General features: G+C 29.0%; 3 protein-coding genes across 3 annotated transcripts; 2 read left to right on the top strand and 1 right to left on the bottom strand.

Annotated features, from left to right (window-relative positions):
* Positions 1–457: 457 nt before the first annotated feature.
* Positions 458–10,787, top strand: LOC130974205 (purple acid phosphatase 15). The gene is made up of 8 exons (XM_057898981.1): positions 458–954; positions 3,330–3,521; positions 4,810–5,143; positions 7,666–7,883; positions 8,014–8,204; positions 9,111–9,401; positions 10,119–10,235; positions 10,507–10,787. The coding sequence occupies exons 1-8, from the start codon at positions 687–689 to the stop codon at positions 10,513–10,515; spliced, it is 1,620 nt and encodes a 539-aa protein (XP_057754964.1). The 5' UTR covers positions 458–686; the 3' UTR covers positions 10,516–10,787.
* Positions 10,788–13,849: 3,062 nt separating this feature from the next.
* On the top strand, positions 13,850–16,491 carry LOC130976448 (protein MIS12 homolog). The gene is made up of 7 exons (XM_057901318.1): positions 13,850–14,089; positions 14,199–14,259; positions 14,401–14,520; positions 14,978–15,070; positions 15,172–15,301; positions 16,010–16,147; positions 16,246–16,491. The coding sequence occupies exons 1-7, from the start codon at positions 13,968–13,970 to the stop codon at positions 16,293–16,295; spliced, it is 714 nt and encodes a 237-aa protein (XP_057757301.1). The 5' UTR covers positions 13,850–13,967; the 3' UTR covers positions 16,296–16,491.
* A 2,797-nt stretch (positions 16,492–19,288) lies between these two features.
* Positions 19,289–19,884, bottom strand: LOC130973439 (histone H4). Its single transcript, XM_057897944.1, has one exon. The coding sequence runs from the start codon at positions 19,789–19,791 to the stop codon at positions 19,480–19,482; it is 312 nt and encodes a 103-aa protein (XP_057753927.1). The 5' UTR covers positions 19,792–19,884; the 3' UTR covers positions 19,289–19,479.
* Positions 19,885–21,847: the final 1,963 nt, after the last annotated feature.

The following is a 21,847-nucleotide window of genomic DNA, read 5'->3' as shown; positions in this document are numbered from 1 at the left end:
AAAATTTATATATTTTTTCTTTAAACACCTATAATCATATATAAGAATTGTTTAATATATCTTGTCGTTCTATATATATATATATATAACACGAGATAATTTTTGTGACTATTTTAAGCAAGTGCATTTCCCTTCTCCCGAAGTCCAAAGACGACCACTGGATGAAAAAAATATATTATATATTAAAATATAAATTAATTAATATATATTTATATATAAATATATAAATATTATTAATTTATTTTTAATATATAATAAATAATTTTTATCGATAATATAAAGGAGAAGTTTAAGAGACTATTAATTCTGACAAACATATAATTAACAAAAAAAACTATTAAATAAAATTTTATATCAATCTCACACCATTAAAATTATTATTGATAATTATTTAATGAGTAGCGCTCCACTAATATAAAAGTAACATAGTTGACAAATCAATCTTGTGTAGCCAGTGGCTACCTCGCAGGGCACTCAAAAAATTTAAAACTCCAACATCTAAATCACGCTTAATATTTTGCTGCATTATTTATTTACCTACTTTCTTAAATTTGAGTGTTCCCACCTTACTTCACTGAGCATGAGTTGTTTGACCCTTCTTCTTCTGCCTCCTCTTGGCTTCCACATAGAGACCCTCTGCCCTGCCTCTATATATTTATTCACTCACAAACTCATTTGAACTCAAAATGGGTTCGCCTTCGGTGCCTTTCATTATTGGTGTAGTTGTTTTAGTAATGAGTCCGTTGTTGAAAGTGGATGGGCGAGTTCCAACGACTCTTGAAGGACCCTTCGAGCCAGTGACGGTTCCACTTGACAAGAGCTTCCGTGGAAACGCCATGGACTTGCCAGATACAGATCCTCTTGTTCAGAGAACTGTTCAAGGTTTTGAGCCCCAACAAATCTCTCTTTCTCTCTCCTCATCTTATGCCTCCGTTTGGATTTCCTGGATAACAGGTACTCAATTGATAACTACGGCTTCTTTTTTTTATTAATAGAGTTAAATTTACGTAAAGTTAATATTATTTAATAATTTTATTAATTTTATATAAAATTAAAAAAAAAGAAGAGTTAATAAAATATTTATATAATATATACAATAGAAATTTATGGAATATTAGAGATATAATTATTAATATTATTTTTTTATCAATTAAAATTTTTAAAATGAGTGGTATTATGATATGATATTAAAATACTAAATTTAAAAAGTCAAAAATTCAATTCTTAGTAAATCTTAAAATCAGTTTAATTTTTTAAAAAAATATTTATTATTTATAATATTTAAATGTCTATTGTATATAATTACATATTGTACAAATAATCTATAGATTTCGGATGACTAGCTAGCTATGCGAAGATTTGTATGAAAATGATAACATTAAAAATGATAAAGAATGAAATATATTTTTAAATAAATAAGTAGCTTAAAAATATAAAAAGAAAAAGCAGTGGTTATAGGTGGAGAGACGCCGTTTTGGTGGGTCCAGTTCACGTGAAGTTTACATAGATATTGGCATCACAGCAGACAAGTACACAAACTGACTTTGCTTTTTGTGGCGTTGCCGAATGCAATCATGTCTTTTTATTCATCATTTTGGAAGCATTTCAACTTTCAAGTATATTATGGATCTAAACATTTCAGTATTTTTAGCCACCTGAAACTATGGTTCATTTTAGGAAAAAAAAAAATTAGTGTTTGAGTCCTAGTTTTGTAAGCATTTTTTTGTGTGTGATAAATAGTTTTTTTATATAAAAATGATTAGGAATGTATATATTTTATTAATATTAATCAACGTTTGATCAATATCTAATTTTTATACTATTAAAATTTAAAATTTAAAATTGAATATTTAATATTTAATGTTTAGAATATTAATCAAATATTAATTATTTAAAAAACAAAAATAGAGGACCAATTTAGAGTATATAAAAATTAGACAGTTATTATATTATTGCAGTATTTTTTTTCTTGTTTATTTTCTATCAAGATAAATTTAATTTATTAATGAGTAATAGTTCAAATGAGATAGTCTTCCCATACTCAATTAAGAGGTTACGGATTTGAGTCTCTTATCTTTGATAAAATAAAAAAAAAAAGATAAATTTAATTTAGTAGGGGTTTAAAATGTTACGAACGTTTTAGCGTGCAAATAAATATCACTGTTGGTTCAAAGAAAATCAAACAAGTATACGCTTTTATGGTTTAAAAATAGAATTTAATTTTGATGTATTGTTAATATAAAATAATTTTATACGTGATTTTAACATTAATAAAAATAATTATCTTTTATATTAATTATGTAAATAATCATTTAAAAAAACAAATATAATTATATGATTGTATAAAATATTTTACTTTATTAATACATCAAAATTAAACCCTAAAAATAAGAGGGTTGCTTATTAAATTCCAATTATAGGACTTTTGCGTGCACATAATAATAGAAGTTATTTATTTACTGGGGTTAGCTTGTTTCATAAGTTTAATCCTTGATGAGGTTGCTTGGAATGGAAGAGTTAGTAAAAGAATATTTAGGTTATACGCATACAATATTATTATATAGATTATAATAATATGATATATAAACTAAGATTTTTTTTATGTATTTTTAATGATATAAAGTAATTTAGATAATTTTTCATATTAACAATAATAATTCATATTTTTGAAAATATTTTTTAAGCTATGCATAAGATTAAACACACCGAAAAGTGACTATTTTTAGTGTATTTAAATTACACGTGTGTGGAAAAATAAATATATATACTAATGGCATGAATAAGAGACACAAAAATATGTTAATTTTATATTTTTTAAGTTAGAAATGAAAACATAGTATATATATAACTTCTAGATATATTTATAAAATTTTGATATTTTATTAATATTACACTACAATGACTTTTTTAAATGATTTTAATATTTTGTAATTATATAATGCCTTTAAGATAATTTTTTGCATTAATAATTAATAATATATACGAGCTAAACGTGTTAAGAAAAAGAAATGAAAAGTATTTTATCTTCTGTTAAAAAAATTACATAAAAAAAACACTAATGTCAAATGAATATAGTGTCTAAAATGAATTTGACACGAAAACACAATAACTCAACAAAGTGTTATGATATATATATAAAACTTAATTTTGATATATTGAGTGTTTAATAGTTTTATAGTGCATCAAAATTAAACTTTTATATATATTACAAAGATATAACTGAATAGAAAAACATGTTAAACTAGTTCCACCGAATTAGTATCGACACGTAAACTCAACAACCAAATGAAGGGTAATATTAGTTATTAAATTCTGTTATTTCTTTGCAGGGGAGTTCCAAATTGGGGACAATATAGAACCATTAGATCCTGAGAGTGTTGGTAGCATAGTTGAGTATGGAAGGTATGGAAGGACCATGTCCCACAGATCGAAGGGTTATTCCCTTGTTTACAGTCAACTTTATCCTTTTGAAGGCCTTCAGAATTACACTTCTGGAATTATACATCATGTTCGCCTCACAGGTATAATACAATTTGATTGTACAAGCCTCACTTTTCTATGTTTCATGCTAATTAGCAGGGTTCTAATAAGTTAATCAATCAAATTATGGAAAGTTAGTTGGAATAAATGTTTGCTTAGGTATCATTAATATAAGTAGATAGAAAAATATTTTTTTTTAATAATTTATTTTATTTTTTTAACGTATTTAATAAATTTTTATTAGTAAAAATAAAAACACTAAAAAAATAAAAAATATATTTTTTAAAAAGTTATAATTTATATTTTTTGAAAAGATCTTTTTTTTAAAGAAAATATTTTTTATATAATAAATAAATAAAAAATAATTTAATATTATTATACCCAAATATAGTTAATGAATAAAAAGATCTTTTTAAATGAGATATTTAAATATAAAATTATTTTTATTTTTTTAAAATATCTTTTAAAAAAATAACTCGAAAAAAAAAATTTCTCAAAAAATCATCCAAATTCTAAGTTAATTAACAAATTCCCTGAACCAATTAAAAAGAAAATCAGTTGGAGCTATATTAATCGGTTCAATTCAATTCAACTTTAATTATCAAAATATTCAGATTTACTTAAAAGTTATTTAAGAACTTTTTTAGCTAAAACTACAAAAATTCTATTCCATATTAAAAATAGACATTTCAATAAATACTTAATATGCAAAAATTAAACCTAAAAATCTACTACTAAAAAATAAAGTATTAAATCCACTAAAATGGCAAGAAAGTTAACAATTATTCGATTGAACATAAAATTTTAAAAGACTCGTAACATAAATTATTCATTGGATTTAATTAATAAGACAAGATAACAAAGATCCGTGCTTCATAGTTGATTTTGTGCCTCTGGAGTTTAGTTGTCTAGAAAATATTTCATTTAAATAATAAGAAAAAATGATAAATAAATGTATTGATGTATACACAATTGATTTTGTGTCTTTGGAGTTTATACTTATTATTCAGATTATGAATTTTGTTCTTGTGCTGTTGTCATGTAGAACATTCTGTTAATTATTTAATTTTGACCTCACATTGGATTACATTAAAGCTAAATGAAACTTTTTTAGATTTAAATAGGACACTTTAAATTTTAAGGACCAAACAGTATTACGCCCAAACGTATAGAATAATTTAGTACTCTACCTTAAAAAAATAAAAAAAAATTATACAAAATTCAAACAAATTTAAAAAAATTCTTTCTTAAAAGAGAGCATTAGAAATATAATATTTGGGATGAATGATTTGACGATAATATTTATATGGCATTATGAATTTATTGCAGGATTAAAACCAAACACACTATATCAATACAGATGTGGAGACCCATCATTGTCAGCAATGAGTGAAGTTCACTATTTTAGGACTATGCCAGAGTCAGGGCCAAATAGCTATCCAAGCAGAATAGCAGTGGTTGGAGACTTGGGTCTTACATACAACACCACATCCACAGTTGATCACATGATTAGTAACCATCCTGATCTTGTTCTGTTGGTTGGAGATGTTAGTTATGCTAACATGTATCTCACTAATGGCACTGGCACTAACTGCTACTCTTGCTCATTTTCTGACACTCCTATCCATGAAACTTACCAGCCTCGTTGGGATTATTGGGGAAGGTATAATTTTTTTTATTTTTTACCTTGTGTTTTTCACTTCTTAATTATAGGTTTGCTCATCTATTCAATATGATAATTTATTTGTCTACCTTAGAAGAAATTATATGACTTGCCTTTGAAATTTCACGGTATTAAAACTTGATTGGGTGTCTTTAAATCTGTTAAAAAAAAATTGGATAAACTATTAAAATTGCACCAAGTTTTTGAAAGACGGATAAAAATAATTCTCGCTTTTGATAATTACAAAATGTTCTTAAAATATTATAAAATATGATAAAAATAAATAAATAACATATTTTTTTCACAAAGGCTTTTATATTTAACAAACTGCTTATGCATTTAATTTAAAATTTTGTAGTAATATTTAGATAACTATTTAGACAATACATACCAAAACGGATAAAAATTTGGTTGTTAGTATATTTTTTATTTTTCAAAAGTATTCTTGATCATTTGCTAACAAAATTGAAAAAAAAAAAAGAATTGCTTATCGTAAAATCACCAATTTTTTAGGATAAAAGTGTCTCATCTTTTTAATCATGTTTGAAAAAAAATTACATCAAAATTCGATTTTTAAAGCAGTTTTTGAATGTATATATTTAACATTAGGTTTTTTTTATCGCATTTTATAATATCTTGAGAACATTTTTATAGTTATCAAGAGTGAGAACTATTTTTGTCGGCATTTCAAAGAATCTGATGTACTTGAGAACATTTCAAAAGATTTTTTTCAACGAAAAATATCTTTTTTTAGTATGTTTGGTAAATTTTTAATAATAAAATTAAAATATTAGAATATAAAAATATTGTTTTTTAGAAATTATAATTTATATATTTAATTTTTTTATATTATTATATTCGAATATAATTGACTAATAAAAATTTTTTTTGACATTTATATTCGAACATCAAATTTTTTAGAAAACTCACTAAACAGATGATTATTAGATAAGATGTTTTTACATATAAAGGGTAAAATATATTTTTTGTTTCTAAAGTTTGTAATGTTTTTTAAAAAATATTCCTAATGTTTAATTTTATTCAATTTTATCTTTAACATTTTGATTTATTAAAATTTGTCTTTAACATTTTGGATTTGTTGCAAAACTATCCCTAAATGTTTTCAATTTTTTCCTAATATTTCAGATGAAATTAACATTTAAGGATAATTTTGATACAAATCGAAAATATTATGAACAAAATAAAATACAATTAAACGTTAGAAATATTTTTTAAAAAAATTACAAATATTAGAAACAAAAAATATACTTTATCTCGTATAAAATTATGTGCTAATTTATTTCCAGTTTTGTTATATAACACTGGTATTGTATATGTTGTAAAATGTGATATCTTTGTTGGGCAATGCTAATAATTTTAGGAGAGTTTATTAATTAGTGTAATATAATATGAATTTAATTTTGATGCACTGACTAAAGTAGTTTTATAGGTGCATTTAATTGCGTAATGTCATATATGTAAAAATAGTTACCTTTCACATTGACTCCGTGAATGGTCATCCAAAAGAACGAATGTGATTGTCTAATCGTGTAAAATCCTTTACACTGTTAATATATCAAAATTAAACTCAATATTCTACCCTTCTTTCTATTTATTAGTAATTTAGTATAACTTGTTTTTTCTTTTTTTTTTTTCTTTTGTCTTGTTTGCTAAATTAGTAAACTAGTTTCTCAAAGCAGACCGAGCATCAATTTAGCCCTTTTAACCTTAGTTTAGTCTCTAAAAAGTTTGCAATATTAATTTAATTTTTGAAAAATATACGCAATATCATTTTAGTCTTAAAATATATATTTAACATCAAATTTGAATCACATAATTTTTTTAAAAATAAAATTATGTCATAAAGACGAAATGAACGTCACAAGATTTTCCGAGTCTAAGCTGATATGACTGCTTCTTTAAAGATTATTTTGATAGTTATAGTTGATAATGTAGCCAAATGAAAATGTAGACGGATGTTTCTTACCCTACATGGCACGGCACTAGCATAAATATTAATTGAACCTTGAATGCAACCATGATTGCTGAAACATTAATAGTCAATGATAATCTTAAGCTCCCACCACTACAAGAAATTAGTCAACCGATTCTGGTAGTAGCTAAAACCTTAGTCGCCAAATTTGAAACAGCAACCGATGTTGGTCGTTAATTATTAGCAACCAATTTAGTAACCGATTTTCAACCCAAAACCTTCTTTATAAATATCTATCCTACCACAATTTTCTAAATGTTTCTAGATTATTCCATACTATTCTTTATACTTCTATATACATCTACACTTTTCTAGAATACTCTATGACCTTCCAGAATCTTCTAAAATTTTATAGGGTATTTCGGGACCTTCTAGGACATTCTAGAACGTTCCGGGACTATTTAAAGCATTCTTAAACACTCCAGAAAACTATACAAACACTGTTAAATTTAACCTTCTAAAATTTACTGTGACATTAAGACTATCAAACCCTCACCAAACATTTTATGTGGTGAAACCATTGATCCAGGTACATGCAACCTCTGATCTCCAATGTCCCAATAATGGTAATTGAAGGTAATCATGAATTAGAAGAACAAGCAGAGAACAAGACATTTGTTGCTTATAGTTCTCGATTTGCATTTCCATCAGAAGAGAGTGGATCATCATCCACTTTATATTATTCTTTCAATGCTGGGGGTATACATTTCATAATGCTTGGTGCCTACACATCATTTGACAAATCAGGTTATCCCTTGCTTCATCCTTTTTCTTCTCTTGTCTTCTAGAATTTTGACAGCTTTCCATATTGACACTATGCTAAAAGGAAATGTTGTTTAATAGGGTTAGTTTCACTTTATCCTCTTTTATATTGCAGGGGAGCAGTACAAGTGGTTGGAGAAGGACTTGGCTTCTGTTGACAGAGAGGTAACTCCATGGTTAGTAGCTACATGGCATCCACCTTGGTACAGCACCTACACCGCACATTTTAGAGAAGCAGAGTGTATGAGGGTTGAGATGGAAGACTTGCTATATCAATATGGTGTTGACATTGTCTTCAATGGACATGTAAGTATATTCTTGTCTTAGTTACACATGATTCATCATCATCATTCATGCATAAAGTAACTATTGGATTGTGCCAACATTAGGCCAAAAGAATTGTGCATGCAGCAATTCATAAGGCAGCGGCAAACCCTTAAATAGAATTCAGTATAGCGATGGATTAGTCTTTAGCCTGTCGGGCTAGGAATACCGTAGGAAACAAAAAAAAACCTAACATTTTGGGTCAAACATCTTATTTTTATATTATTAAAATTTAGGGTTTAGAATTTAAGGATTAGAATTTAGTTTTGAGAAATGCTAGGGGGCCAGCAATTTTGGTGTTTTGTAACCATCAATTGGCCATCAATAGTGTTTTTAATGGTGTGAGATTACATCTAATAGTGAGAGATCACTCATTTTTGTTTTGATGGTTAAGTGCTGGCCAGAAAACACAAAAGTTGCTGGCCCTAGACTTTTCCTTTAGTTTTCAGTATTTAGAGTTAGTTAGGTGTTGGCCAAAAATAATAAATTTTAGGGAAAATATGAGGAGCCAATGAAATATTTATACAATGTATACAATGGAGGTTTATGGAGTATTAGAGATATAATTATTAGTGTTACATTTTCCCATCAGCTGAAGCTTTTGGGATGAGTGGTATCATGACATGGTATTAAAGCGCTAGATCCGAAAGGTGTTTATTATCCCTTGTACTCGGATGGTTATTCTAAATAGTGTAGGAGATGTTCATTTCATAACTCAATAGCCATTGTACACATTGTACAAATAGTCCATTGTCTCCCTAGCGAGATCCTAAATTTTATTGGTTACGTGGCATTGCTGGGCAAAAAATTATGGTTGTTATTTAAATGGACATGTAAGCATATTCTTGTCTTAGTTTTGAGCACCTCTAGTTTTCAAATTTGTGACAGGTTCATGCATATGAAAGATCAAACAGAGTATACAACTACACATTGGACCCTTGTGGTCCTGTTTATATCACGGTCGGCGACGGTGGCAACCGGGAAAAGATGGCAATCACACATGCAGATGAACCTGGAAATTGTCCAGAACCATCAAGTACACCAGATAAGCTTATCAATGGTGGTTTATTCTGTGGATTCAACTTTACATCAGGTCCTGCACAAGGTCAATTCTGTTGGGATCGACAACCCGATTATAGTGCTATCAGAGAAAGTAGCTTCGGCCATGGAATTCTGGAGGTCATCTCTCTCTCTCTCTTAGATGCTAGTGTACATTATAACTCTTGTACTGATCTGTTAGTTGAATGACAAATTATTAAAATGATAAATAAATCCCTGAAAATTTATTTGTCGTACAGATTAATTCCAAAAGAAAAAAAAGTACCAATGAAATCCTTCACAATAGTGAACGTGGATAAATTATTTCAAATTAAGATTTTCTATCCTAATAATAAAGGTTAATTTGAATGTAATATGTCCGTATTTGCTATCCGAAGGTAGCGTTTGAGGTGACATAGGGACTGAGAGATTGAGATTCAGTATCATGTTTGTTAGTTTTTGTACTAAAATTTCTGCTCCAAAATTTCAGTATTTCAGTACTTCTAAAAAGGGGAACATAGGGGATTAAAATTTTAGAGATAAAGACTGAAAATTTAGTAACATTCTATACCTAAAATACCTTCATTTCAATTAATTAATTTCAATTTTACCCTTTGTACAAATTAAATTAGAATTTCATTCTTATTTTCATTACTGTCTCCCATTTTACATTAAACAGAATACTAAGATTTATTTCAATCTCTTTCTCAGTCTTTTCGTTCATGTCTCTCTACCAAACGCTATTGGTATTTTTTTTCTTTAGGACTAATTTGTTTAAAGTATAAATTTTCAAGGGTTTATTTGTCACTTTATTCTGATATTTATAAAAACTAACGGGTTGAGACAATGTGCATGCAGGTGAAAAATGAAACACATGCCTTATGGATTTGGCATCGTAATCAAGATTATTATGGCATTGCTGGAGACGAGATTTATATTGTTAGGCAGCCTCAAAAATGTCCGGTCAAGCCAAAGGTACTTAAAAACCTGGATATGGCTCCGGTAACCATATTTAAATATTTAAAACAATTTGTTTATTCTAAAATTTTGTAGGCCAATCATTTTTTGTGAAATAGTTAGACCTGAATATTCTAAATTTTTATTATTCTACATGTATACATATATGAATCAATATATTTTACAATTAGCGCAAACGTTTAATGTATTCTACTAGTGTTAACCATATTTTGGTCAAAATAGAAAACTGCTAAGCACTTAGCAAAACTCGCTTTCATTGATTTTGTAGGATCCTTGAAGACGAAAACAGAACACACCAATTAATTTAAGTTGCAGAAGCGTTAATAATCATAGGATACCAATTTTTTCAAGATGTGGGGTCACTGGAGAGGTTTTATATGGCTTCTATCTCACCATGTTTCATGAGTTTTGGAGAGCACCACAAAGAGAAATTCTATTTTGAGGTCAATAAACATTTCGAATTGTACTATTGTTTTAACGTTGTATTCCCTTTCAAAAAATACAACAAAAACATTGTATACATATATAAAGCATATAATTTTTTTGTTACGATTTATTCAAATTTGAAACCACCTAAGCATGTCCATAGCTAATAAGTATTTCAGAATGTGCTTTTATTTTATATATGGCTAATTCACTGGTGCATTTTATTTTATTTCGACGTGAAACTTGTTGAACTTATCCTTTAAAATAACGGAGATGCTACACATTCATGTAACCACGCGTTCAACACTTTTTTTCCCCACGCTTCTTCTCCCGCGCTTCTTCTTCTTCTTCTTCGTCTTCTTCTTCGCGTTCCTCCTTCTCCTCTCTTTTTGCGTTCCTTCTTTTTCAAGTGTTTTCTCCTTATCGTCATTCTTTTGTTATTGTTGTTGAGGTATTTTTTTGTCTTTTCCTCATCTCTCTGGTGAAGAAGCAGTAGAAGGTGAGGAAGAAGAGTTTTGAATAATGCAGAATGAACCGAACACAGTACTCATGATGAACCGAACATAGTACTCATGATGAACCGAACACAATACAGTTGTATAGTATTGAGTGAACGAAACATAATCCATTATAAAAAATTAAATTCAAACAGCTTTCTACAGAATGAACCAAACACAGTACCCATGGTGAACCGAACACAGTACTCATGGTGAAACAATTGTATAGTACTGAGTGAACGAAACATAATCCATTATATAAAATCAAATTCAAATAACTCTGCCTACAATTTACATATTATCAATTCAATTCAATTCAATTCAGCAAACCTCCGTCCATTTAATTCAATTCAAATTAGCAATTGCATTCCATTCAATTCGATTCAAAATTAAATAATTCAAACTTTATCAGTTTGATTCGTTTCAGAAGAATAATCCAAATCGCTCTCCTGATTACCAAAAAATTATGAACCCCTAAACACTGAACCCTAAACCCTAAACCCTAAACACTAAAACTAGAACCCTGAACCCTGAACCCATAAACCCTAAATCCTTAAAACCCTAAAACCTAAACCCTAAAGCCTACAGCCTAAAACCTAAACCCTAAACCCCTAAAACCCTGAACTCTAAACTCTAGACCCCTAAACTCTCAACCATGAATACAGTGAACCGAAATTAATACACGGGGCGAACCGAAAGTTTGAAACACACTGAACTCCTGTACATTGAACCCTGAACCCAGAAACTCTATTGTCATTCTTTTGTTGTTGTTGCTGCTGTATTTTTTTGTCTTTTCCTCCTTCTCTCTGGTGAAGAAGCAACAGAAAGTGAGAAAGAAGAGTTTTGAATAGTGCAGAATGAACCGAACACAATACTCATGGTGAACCGAACACAATACAATTGTATAGTACTGAGTGAACGAAACATAATCCATTATATAAAATCAAATTCAAAAAACTTTCTACAGAATGAACCAAACACAGTACTCATGGTGAAACAATTGTATAGTACTGAGTGAACGAAACATAATCCATTATATAAAATCAAATTCAAATAACTCTGCTTACAATTTACATATTATCAATTCAATTCAATTCAATTCAATTCAGTACACCTCCATCCATTTAATTCAATTCAAATTAGCAATTGCATTTCATTCAATTCGATTCAAAATTGAATAATCCAAACTTTGTCAGTTTGATTCGTTTCAGAAGAATAATCCAAATCGCTCTCCTGTTTACCAAAAAATTATGAACCCCTAAACACTGAACCCTAAACCCTAAATCCTAAACACTAAAACCAGAACCTTGAACCCATAAACCCTAAATCCTTAAAACCCTAAAACCTAAACCCTAAACCCTCAACCATGAATACGTTGAACTGAAATTAATACACGAAAAAAATCGAAAGTTTGAAACACACTGAACCCCTATACACTGAACCCTGAACCCAGAAACCCTATCGTCATTCTTTTGTTGTTGTTGCTACTGTATTTTTTTTGTATTTTCCTCCTTCTCTCTGGTGAAGAAGCAGCAGAAGGTGAGGAAGAAGAGTTTTGAATAGTACAGAATGAACCAAACACAGTACTCATGGTGAACCGAACATAGTATTCATGGTGAACCGAACACAATACAATTGTATAGTACTGAGTGAACGAAACATAATCCATTATATAAAATCAAATTCAAACAACTTTCTGCAGAATGAACCGAACACAATACTCATGGTGAACCGAACACAGTACTCATGGTGAAACAATACTTAGTGAACGAAACATAATCCATTATATGAAATCAAATTCAAATAACTCTGTCTACAATTACATATTATCAATTCAATTCAATTCAATTCAGTACACCTCCGTCCATTTAATTCAATTCAAATTAACTATTGCATTCCATTCAATTTGATTCAAAATTGAATAATCCAAACTTTGTCAATTTGATTCGTTTTAGAAGAGTAATCCAAATCGCTCTCCTGATTTGAAGTTGAGTCATTTATTGTTTCGGTTCAGAAGTGCGAATCGAAGAAGAAAACGAAGAAGAATAGGAAGAAGATAAATGCAATTAGATCGAAATAAGAAAACAAGAAGATGAACGCGACCAGAGAAGAACGACGAAGGCAATGCAGATCAATAAGGAAGAACGCGAACAGAGAAAAAGAAGGAGGAGGAGGGTTACGTTGCAGCATAAGGTTTACATTGAGCAAAACTTTAGGTTGCGGCACGTTATATGTAGCGCGTGTATGACAAACGAGTAAGGGATGGGGGACGCGCGTGTGAAGGAATTTACTTAATAACAACCATATAAAAAATACATGAATGTAGAGCTTTTCTCTTAAAATAAATATCAAATATTTAAAATTTTTTGTTTCTTTGTTATTAATAGTTTGTTTTTTATTTTTTAAATTAAATATTAATTTTAATCTTTTTTTGACAAATATATATATATATATATATATATATATATATATAATTATGCTATATATACACTAAAATCAACTATTAAAATTACTTATTCATATAAATATATTAAAATATAAATACATATTAAAAATAATTAAAATACACATATATTTATATACAAATATATTAATAACTAATTTTAATTTAAAAAACAATTCTAATATATATATATAATATATATCTTCATATAGAAATACTAGCAAAAAGTTATTTAATTAAATCGGTTCAACTTCGAGTAAAACGCTCCACACTTTCTCTGCAATAAATTGTACTCGCTCTCTCTTTGTTGATTTGCTTTGACGATTTTAGAGAGAGAGAGAGAGAGTCCAATTTGGCGGGAAAATGGAAGGCAGCGAGAGCGAGGCCATCTTTGAATCGTTGAATCTGAATCCACAGCTCTTTGTCAATGAAGTTCGCAACACCGTCGATGATGTCGTCGACGAAGCTTTCGATTTCTTCCACCAGTAAGTAACACCTGCACACGCTCCCTTCTTTTCTCTTGTTTATTTTTTCACTTTCAATTCCGAAATATCATCGTTTGTTTTAATCGCTTTTGTAATTCTATGATTTCAGAGAGGCATCAACCAAGTTGAACTCTGAAGGCTCCATACAAAGGTCTGAAGATCTGAAAAAGGTAATTGTTTTGCTGAACTGAACAGAATTTTACCAGTTAGAGTTACTTTTGATGTGATAATGGAAATTTGAGAGTATGATAGTTGGTAGCTAGGTTATGCTAAGTGTGGTTCATGCAATTGGTTTGGTTTTTGTGTGAAAGGGAGTTGATTGCGTTCGGCAGAAGATCCAATCTGTTTTGGACAATCGCTTAGCTATTTGGGAAAAATACTGCCTGCTTCACTGTTTTGCTGTTCCCCAAGGCTTTTGCATGCCAAACACTGTATGATTTCTCTCTGTCTCTCATTACATTAGATTATTAAGAAGGATTATTGCAAGATATCTGTTAGAGATATGACCATTCATGTTGCCTCCTCCTATCAGCTTAAGTTTTTGAGATGAGTAGTTTCATGCATGTCCAAAAAGGAGGATTATTATGATCTATCATATTCATAAGGCATTAAAAGTTGTCCTTAATATCAGGTTCTGGCACATAGACAAAACCTTATGACTTTCACACGCATCACTTCAGAAAGAAACCTCACTTTTATCTATGTGGCAACATCTGATTTAATGTCAGTCTAAAAATTAGTTCTGTTAACCTGCTATGAATATGCAGTATAATACAACTATACTATATTATAATATTATATATCTGTATGTACTAACTGATAAGCATTTCTTAAGGATTTTCATTTCGTGAACAATTATCTAACTTAAAGAAGACAATGTATTTCCAGGACAAGACAAATGAGAATGGCCTCCGTCCAGATGCTCCTTTTGATCCTGATATTGATGCCCAGTTAAATTCCTTAAGAACAAGACTAACAGAGGTCGTATGAATGATAATTGCTGAAATCCTTATATTATGGGATTCTACTTTGTTTTTGTCATTTGATTTATAATTTTACATTGATACTATTTGTGCTGTCAGGTGGGGAAGGAGTTTGAAGTGTTGAATCATGAAATTCAAACATTAGAAAAACAGTCTACTGTCAATGCTCACTATGTCAATAACGCAGTACAATTATATGAGCAGAACAATTTCCATGTGTTGTTTCAGGGTAATTCAAGAGCTCCTCTTCATCTTTATATTCATTTTTACATGGCAAGTACCATCCTTTATGATTAGAAGACTAATTGTGATGCGAAATGCATGCTTTCGTTTTGATTAAGCTAAAGGGTGCTTCAATTTTTCTACCTTTATCTATATATGCTATTACCTACGTACTGCATATTGCTTTACTTATCCAGTTTTGATGCAAATGGACATTGAATTCTTTGGATATGCACAGCTTAGTTAGCATTTAATTGGTTCAACTGTTTGGATTCTAGAAATATTTTAAAATATATATGATTTTTTTTTCCCACCCAATTGCATAGGCAGTTAAATAATGCACAATTAGGAAAGGGTTTCTTTTTTGTTGTGGTTTAAACGTCATATATGACTTGCATCATATATATTAGTGTTTTATATGTAGAACATCAAAGTTTTTCTATCCAGCTTTACCTCATAGTTTTACATGTATTGTTAATATGGTTTAGGATGTCAAGCCCATGAACCTCAAGGGAGAAGCTTACCAAATAATGCTTTCAACTTTTTCCCTGTATGATAATGATGATGATTATTGTTATTTTTTATTTTTACATGGAAATAAGTAGGAAGAATTTTGTACTTTATGATGGAAATAATTGACAACGGTTGAACCAATATTAGATGAAATTTTGTAGTTAACTGGTCTATAAATATGTAATTATTTTGTTTCCCACAGAGATGATGACAACTGCAGCTGAACTTGGGACAAAAATAAAAAAACTAAACACTACCACAATTGAAGAGTCTGAACAAATGAAAACAAAAGTGGTTTACAGTCCAGAGCTGGATCTATCTTATATTAAACCTTGCAAAGGTAACTTAAAATATTCATTGTATTTCCCTTGCTACTTACTTTAGGCAAGTTGAAATGTTAGCTTTCCAAGTTTCATACTTATTAATTTCTCTTTGCAGGTCTCTCAAATACGAATTTAGATGCCCTTCAAAATTTGCAAGTATTATGAAGAGTACATGACATTGTGTTTTTCATCAGTCTAATTGGAACAACATTTTTGTTGATCCCTACTCTTTCCGTGTACTAATTTGTTGGAATTTACCTTTCCATTATTAGGATTATTGTGAGCAATTATGTTATACTTGAAATTAATGATGTGGCCCATAAAAAGTGTGTATTTATTGGTGAAGTTTTTTATTTTCTCATTCTCTGTTAAGACTCGAGAACATGCAGATATTTTAACTAAGACCCATCGTCCTGCAAGATTTCGAAATTTTGTGTCTAAACTCAAGATGGCCTCTTAGGCTCCGTTTGGTTGATGTATTTGACGAGACATAGACACAGAGACACATATATTACCTTTCATTCAACCACAAATTTTACCACAATTACAATACACCTATTATCCCAAACAATGCATGTCATCACCATTAAATTTTTATTTCTTCTAATAATTTTTTATTTCTTCTAATACCATCTTAAATTATTATTTAAATATTAAATATATAATTGTTCTTGAAAAAAATAGAAAATTAAAGTTCAGAATTTATCAATTAATCAAAATTTAAATAAATAAAAAAAATTAAATCTACAAATTTTTTTTTGAAAAAAATAGAAAAGTAAATTTAGTTGTAGAATCTAAAAGAGAAAGAAAAAAAAAATTTGGGAAGATAAGAAGACAAAACTCAATAAGGGTAAAAGAGTAAAAAATTAGTGTCTCACAAGTTGTGTCTCAGTGTCTCACCAAATTGGAGGTACACAAATTTAGTATCTCCGTGTCCATCCGTGTCCTCCCGTGTCCTTTGAAAATCTGTGTCTCACCAAACCAAACAGCAGACATGTGTCACCGTGTACCACTGTGTCTATGTCTCAGTGTCTATGTCTCAGTAACCAAACGCTACCTTAGTTCCCACTTAAGTATTAAGGGATGTTAGAGTATCTTTCCGAGTATTTGTATATTAATTAGCTTGATATTCTTATTAATAATAAAATATTATGTATTTATTACCTTAATTATTTTTATCTATAAATAAGTTATATTATGTGTCCTATACTCTTCACCACAGTAATACACAAACCTTTTTTTTTCAATCTTTCCTCCTAGTTCCTGATAATTGGTTTGATTAATTGTTTCTTCTTAGTTACCACCAGTTGTTCTTTTGCTCTTCTTTCTGCAATCGCGAACCACCTAATGAGTTTGATCTTGGAATAAGATAATTGGGGACAAAAATTAAGAAAATAATTACAAATTATAAGTGAAATTGAGGTAGGAAAAACAATAGAATGAGAAGAAAATTAAAAGAATAAGAAAATGTTATCTCATTTTCAATTATGATTTGTGCAACAAGAAGATCGAATGATGATGATGATAACATTATAATAGATCTGGAAGATGAAGAAAGCAAAGAAAGAACTTTAGAAGTCGTGGATGCTGGTACAAAGAAAGATAAGAAGGATTCTTTGCATGCCAAAATAGATGGTGGAAAACAGTCTAAAGAGTTGGACATGCCTTACATTGAAGCTCCCAAGAACATTGAGGAATTATATTCCCTGCTTGATAATTGCTCTACTTCTGATACCATCCTATTGTCAATCACACTGAGTGGAAAATCGTAAGAAAATGCAAGTATGAAATTTCTTCAATAATACTAGTATCAGTTCACACTTCATTTGTTGAGTAAATGCAGCTGATATGTTACTATATTCTATGTTATGCATTATTGTAAGGACCCTTGGTCACAGTTCGAATCAAACTAATACCTTGGTAAAAGAAAACTAGCTAGCTAAATATAGTTTGATCCATTTTGTTTTAAATCACACGCCTGTGCATATGTCGTAACTTCCAATCATTTTTGTTCTTGAAAGCTATTAACCAAGTTTGATAGACTTGGTTCTTTAAATTCACAATTTTTATCATATTAGTCTCTCAAATTTAAAATTACTTATAATGATTCTCGAAATTCAGTTGCAGGCATCATGTTGGTTTTTGGACCCTTCTAATATTAAATCAGCGAATTAAATGCTGAATTGGCTTAGACTTGATTTGCGGACACATAATTAAATAAGATCATTTTGTTTAAATACTTAAATAAGTCAAAAACAAGAAAAGAAAAAAAATTTATATGATACGTAAATCATTATATCTCCTTTCATTTTTCAAAACAACTCTAATTTTACCTTATTTAAAAGCTAAAGTTATTGCCTTATTTAAAAGCTAAAGTCAAAAAATCCTATTTAAGAATTCCAACATTTCATTCAATATAATGAAAACTGAAAATCATAAATCTTAAATACCACACTAGAAATTTAGTCAAATTGGATACGAAAATTAAATTCGTTCCACAAAATTACTCAATATTTCAACAAAACTACATACAAAATTATTGAATTATCTTCCAAACACCGTTGTCAAAATAAAAATAATTCAAGAAATTTACATCTTTAGTAGTTAAAAATTGTTTGAAATTTTCAACAGTCAAATCTTATAGTGATTCCTCTCAGCCACTGCAAAGTATTAGTTTGATTTAAATTTTACGAGCATCATTTATGATTTCCTCATTATTCTATCCGAATGAAGCTTCTAAGCCAAATTCTTGCTATTGAACATTTTCATATATGCTTTTTCAATTAGAAAAGTCTAGAAAACCAGTAATTTTATTGAATTTTGTCTAGCATATAACTAAGAGAAGAAAGTGAACTATTGAATAAAATTTAACACCAATCTAACACCATCAAATCAAATCATCATTAATAACTAGTTAACGATTAACAATCACAAAAATTGTTTCAATTTAGCAGGGAACTTACGCAAATTCCCAATCATAAACTTTCAGGTTATAGTGTTCTACCAACCTTGTTAATTGTCATCCGAATTTCTCAAAATTCAAGTAAATGAAACAAATTCACTCGTTGAACTTAAAAACGAGATAAATTTCATAACAAAATCAACTAAATATGAACGAACTAACAGTAAATATAAAGTAAAATAAAAAATTAAAAGCACCAACACAGAGCAGAATTACTAACTCCTTCAGCTTAACATTTCATATAGAATACATAACATCAAGATTCCAAAACCAAAAAAAAAAAAAACAATCATTTCCATTTCCTCTAGATCCAACACTAAACTTCATCGAGCTCACTAATCCATGAAACATTTACAAGCACGAGGAAATACTAAACCCTAAATTGAATCAACCACCGAAACCGTAGAGAGTCCTTCCCTGCCTCTTGAGGGCATAAACGACATCCATGGCAGTAACGGTTTTGCGGCGAGCGTGCTCGGTGTAGGTAACGGCATCGCGAATGACGTTCTCCAAGAAGATCTTGAGGACGCCACGTGTCTCCTCATAGATGAGACCGCTGATCCTCTTGACGCCTCCCCTGCGAGCCAAACGGCGAATGGCGGGTTTCGTGATTCCTTGAATGTTATCACGAAGCACCTTTCTGTGCCTCTTCGCTCCTCCCTTTCCCAATCCCTTTCCTCCCTTTCCACGACCTGACATTTTCAAAACACTCAAGAGATTTTTCTTTTTTGGCAAGAATATATTTGAATGTTGTTTGGGGTTTCGATGGCGCTGTGTCTTGAATTGTTGCTGTTACTTGTTATATATACATAGATTATAGAGGAGTTGAGACGCAAGTAAGATTTGTGCTTTGAGTTTCGAAATGGAAAGAGAGGTTTCATGACCGTTGGATGTGGGAAAAATGGACGCCGTGAGATTGTAATCCGTGTCGTGTGGTTGAAGAATTATTAGTCGTTGATTATGTTTTATCAACGGTGGATGGTCCTTCGGGGTGTGATGTTTTGGATAGTTCATTTTTTGGGGATCAGTGACGTGCCGACGTACTTTAATTTTAAGCTGGCTGCAGCTAGGCTAGCAAGCGCATCAATTAGGCTTCATTTAGTAAAACTTCTTGAATAAGTGCTTGTATGTATTTAACAGAAAAATTTAAAAATTAATAATTTTTAATAATTTTTATTATTATTTAATCAATATAAATATTAAATTATTTTTTACAAATAAATTTTATAAATTTATATGTATAAATTATATATTTTTGTGTGTAAAATTTTTATAATTGAAAAGGACAAATCAATCTTTGAATATTTTGTTTCGCGGACATTTAAATTTCTGAGGATGTAAAAATACATTTAAGTCCTCAATCTCTTTAAAATTTGGACACATCGATTTTTGAATCTAATTTGTCCCATTTTAAAATTCTCTTACGTGTGCATCTGTATCAATCAGGTCAATACAATGAGAGTCATGTTTGATTTTTCTGATAGGCCTGACAGGTCCAAGTGAACATGACGAAGGATCGATATGTCCAGATTTTGAAATGGTTATAAACTTAAAAGTATTTTTAAATCCTTTATAACTTAAATGTCATCGGATCAAAAGATTAAGAACATAATTGTCCTTTTCTCTTTTTATAACTATATATATGCAAATTATTGTTAGGTAAGTACTAATAAAAATGATAATATTTATTAGTCATATAGTATTACTCTTTTTTTAAAGTATAAATTCTTCATTTTGTATTTAGTAAATCTAAAAGATCATGTATTTGTGTTTGTAGTTTTTAAAAAATAAGATATTTTTTAAAGTATCTAACGTGAAATTTTTTAAAATTGACTTGTGCGATCAAAATTAAAAAAGTCTAGTATAACCTTATATATTAATTAAATTTTAAATTTTTCATTATAGTTTATCGTAGAGTTTGAATATTTTAAATATATTATACTTCCTCATAAATAATTTTACATATTTTTAATAACTTAAAGTTAAATATTATTTTAGACATTAAATATTTTTTGTAGTTCACAATATTTCTTAGTCTGACAGGCCAACGATTAATCTATCGTAGATTTAAACTTTATTTAAATGTTTGAATTTCACCTAAACTAATTTAATTATTTTTGTTTCAAACACTAGAATTGAACTAAGGAGTTTTCAAACAATATAATAATCAAATGTAATAAATTCAATAATATATTTGATCCACTTAATTCTTTTAGTTTAGTTATTTTAATATAATAATTCAATAATATATTTTATCCTATATTTTTAAATATTGATAACTAACTAATAATAAAAAATAATAAATTCTAATAATCATCTATTATTCTTCCTATGAAAAATGTGTTGGACAAAGAAATTTGTGATAAAACTGCTGTGATATAGATGTCTATGGCCACCTAAATTTTTTAAGGTTGAGACACTCCTGTTATCAAAGAGAGATTGCATTTAATGAGGTTTGAAAAGAATGTCCATTGTGAGGTAAGACACTCAACCATATATAAAATACTTCTCTCTTTCTTTTTATATATATGTTGCAACATATAATTAGTGAATAATAATAATATTGGTGACTATTAATATTATAATTTTTTATTCATACTTCTTTATTTTATATTTATTTTTTTATTATTTATTTATTTTATAACACGTTATCAGCATGAAACTCTGATCAAAATTTAGAAAGACTCAAGTAATAAATTTTTATTATGTCAAAATTCTCTCATCTTGAATTTAATACTCTTAATATATCTAACAA

This window comes from Arachis stenosperma, chromosome 4 (genome assembly GCF_014773155.1).
Source record: "Arachis stenosperma cultivar V10309 chromosome 4, arast.V10309.gnm1.PFL2, whole genome shotgun sequence".
Taxonomy (NCBI): domain Eukaryota; kingdom Viridiplantae; phylum Streptophyta; class Magnoliopsida; order Fabales; family Fabaceae; genus Arachis; species Arachis stenosperma.
The sequence above is the reverse complement of the archived record's forward strand: the minus strand, read 5'-3'. Positions and strand labels throughout refer to the sequence as shown.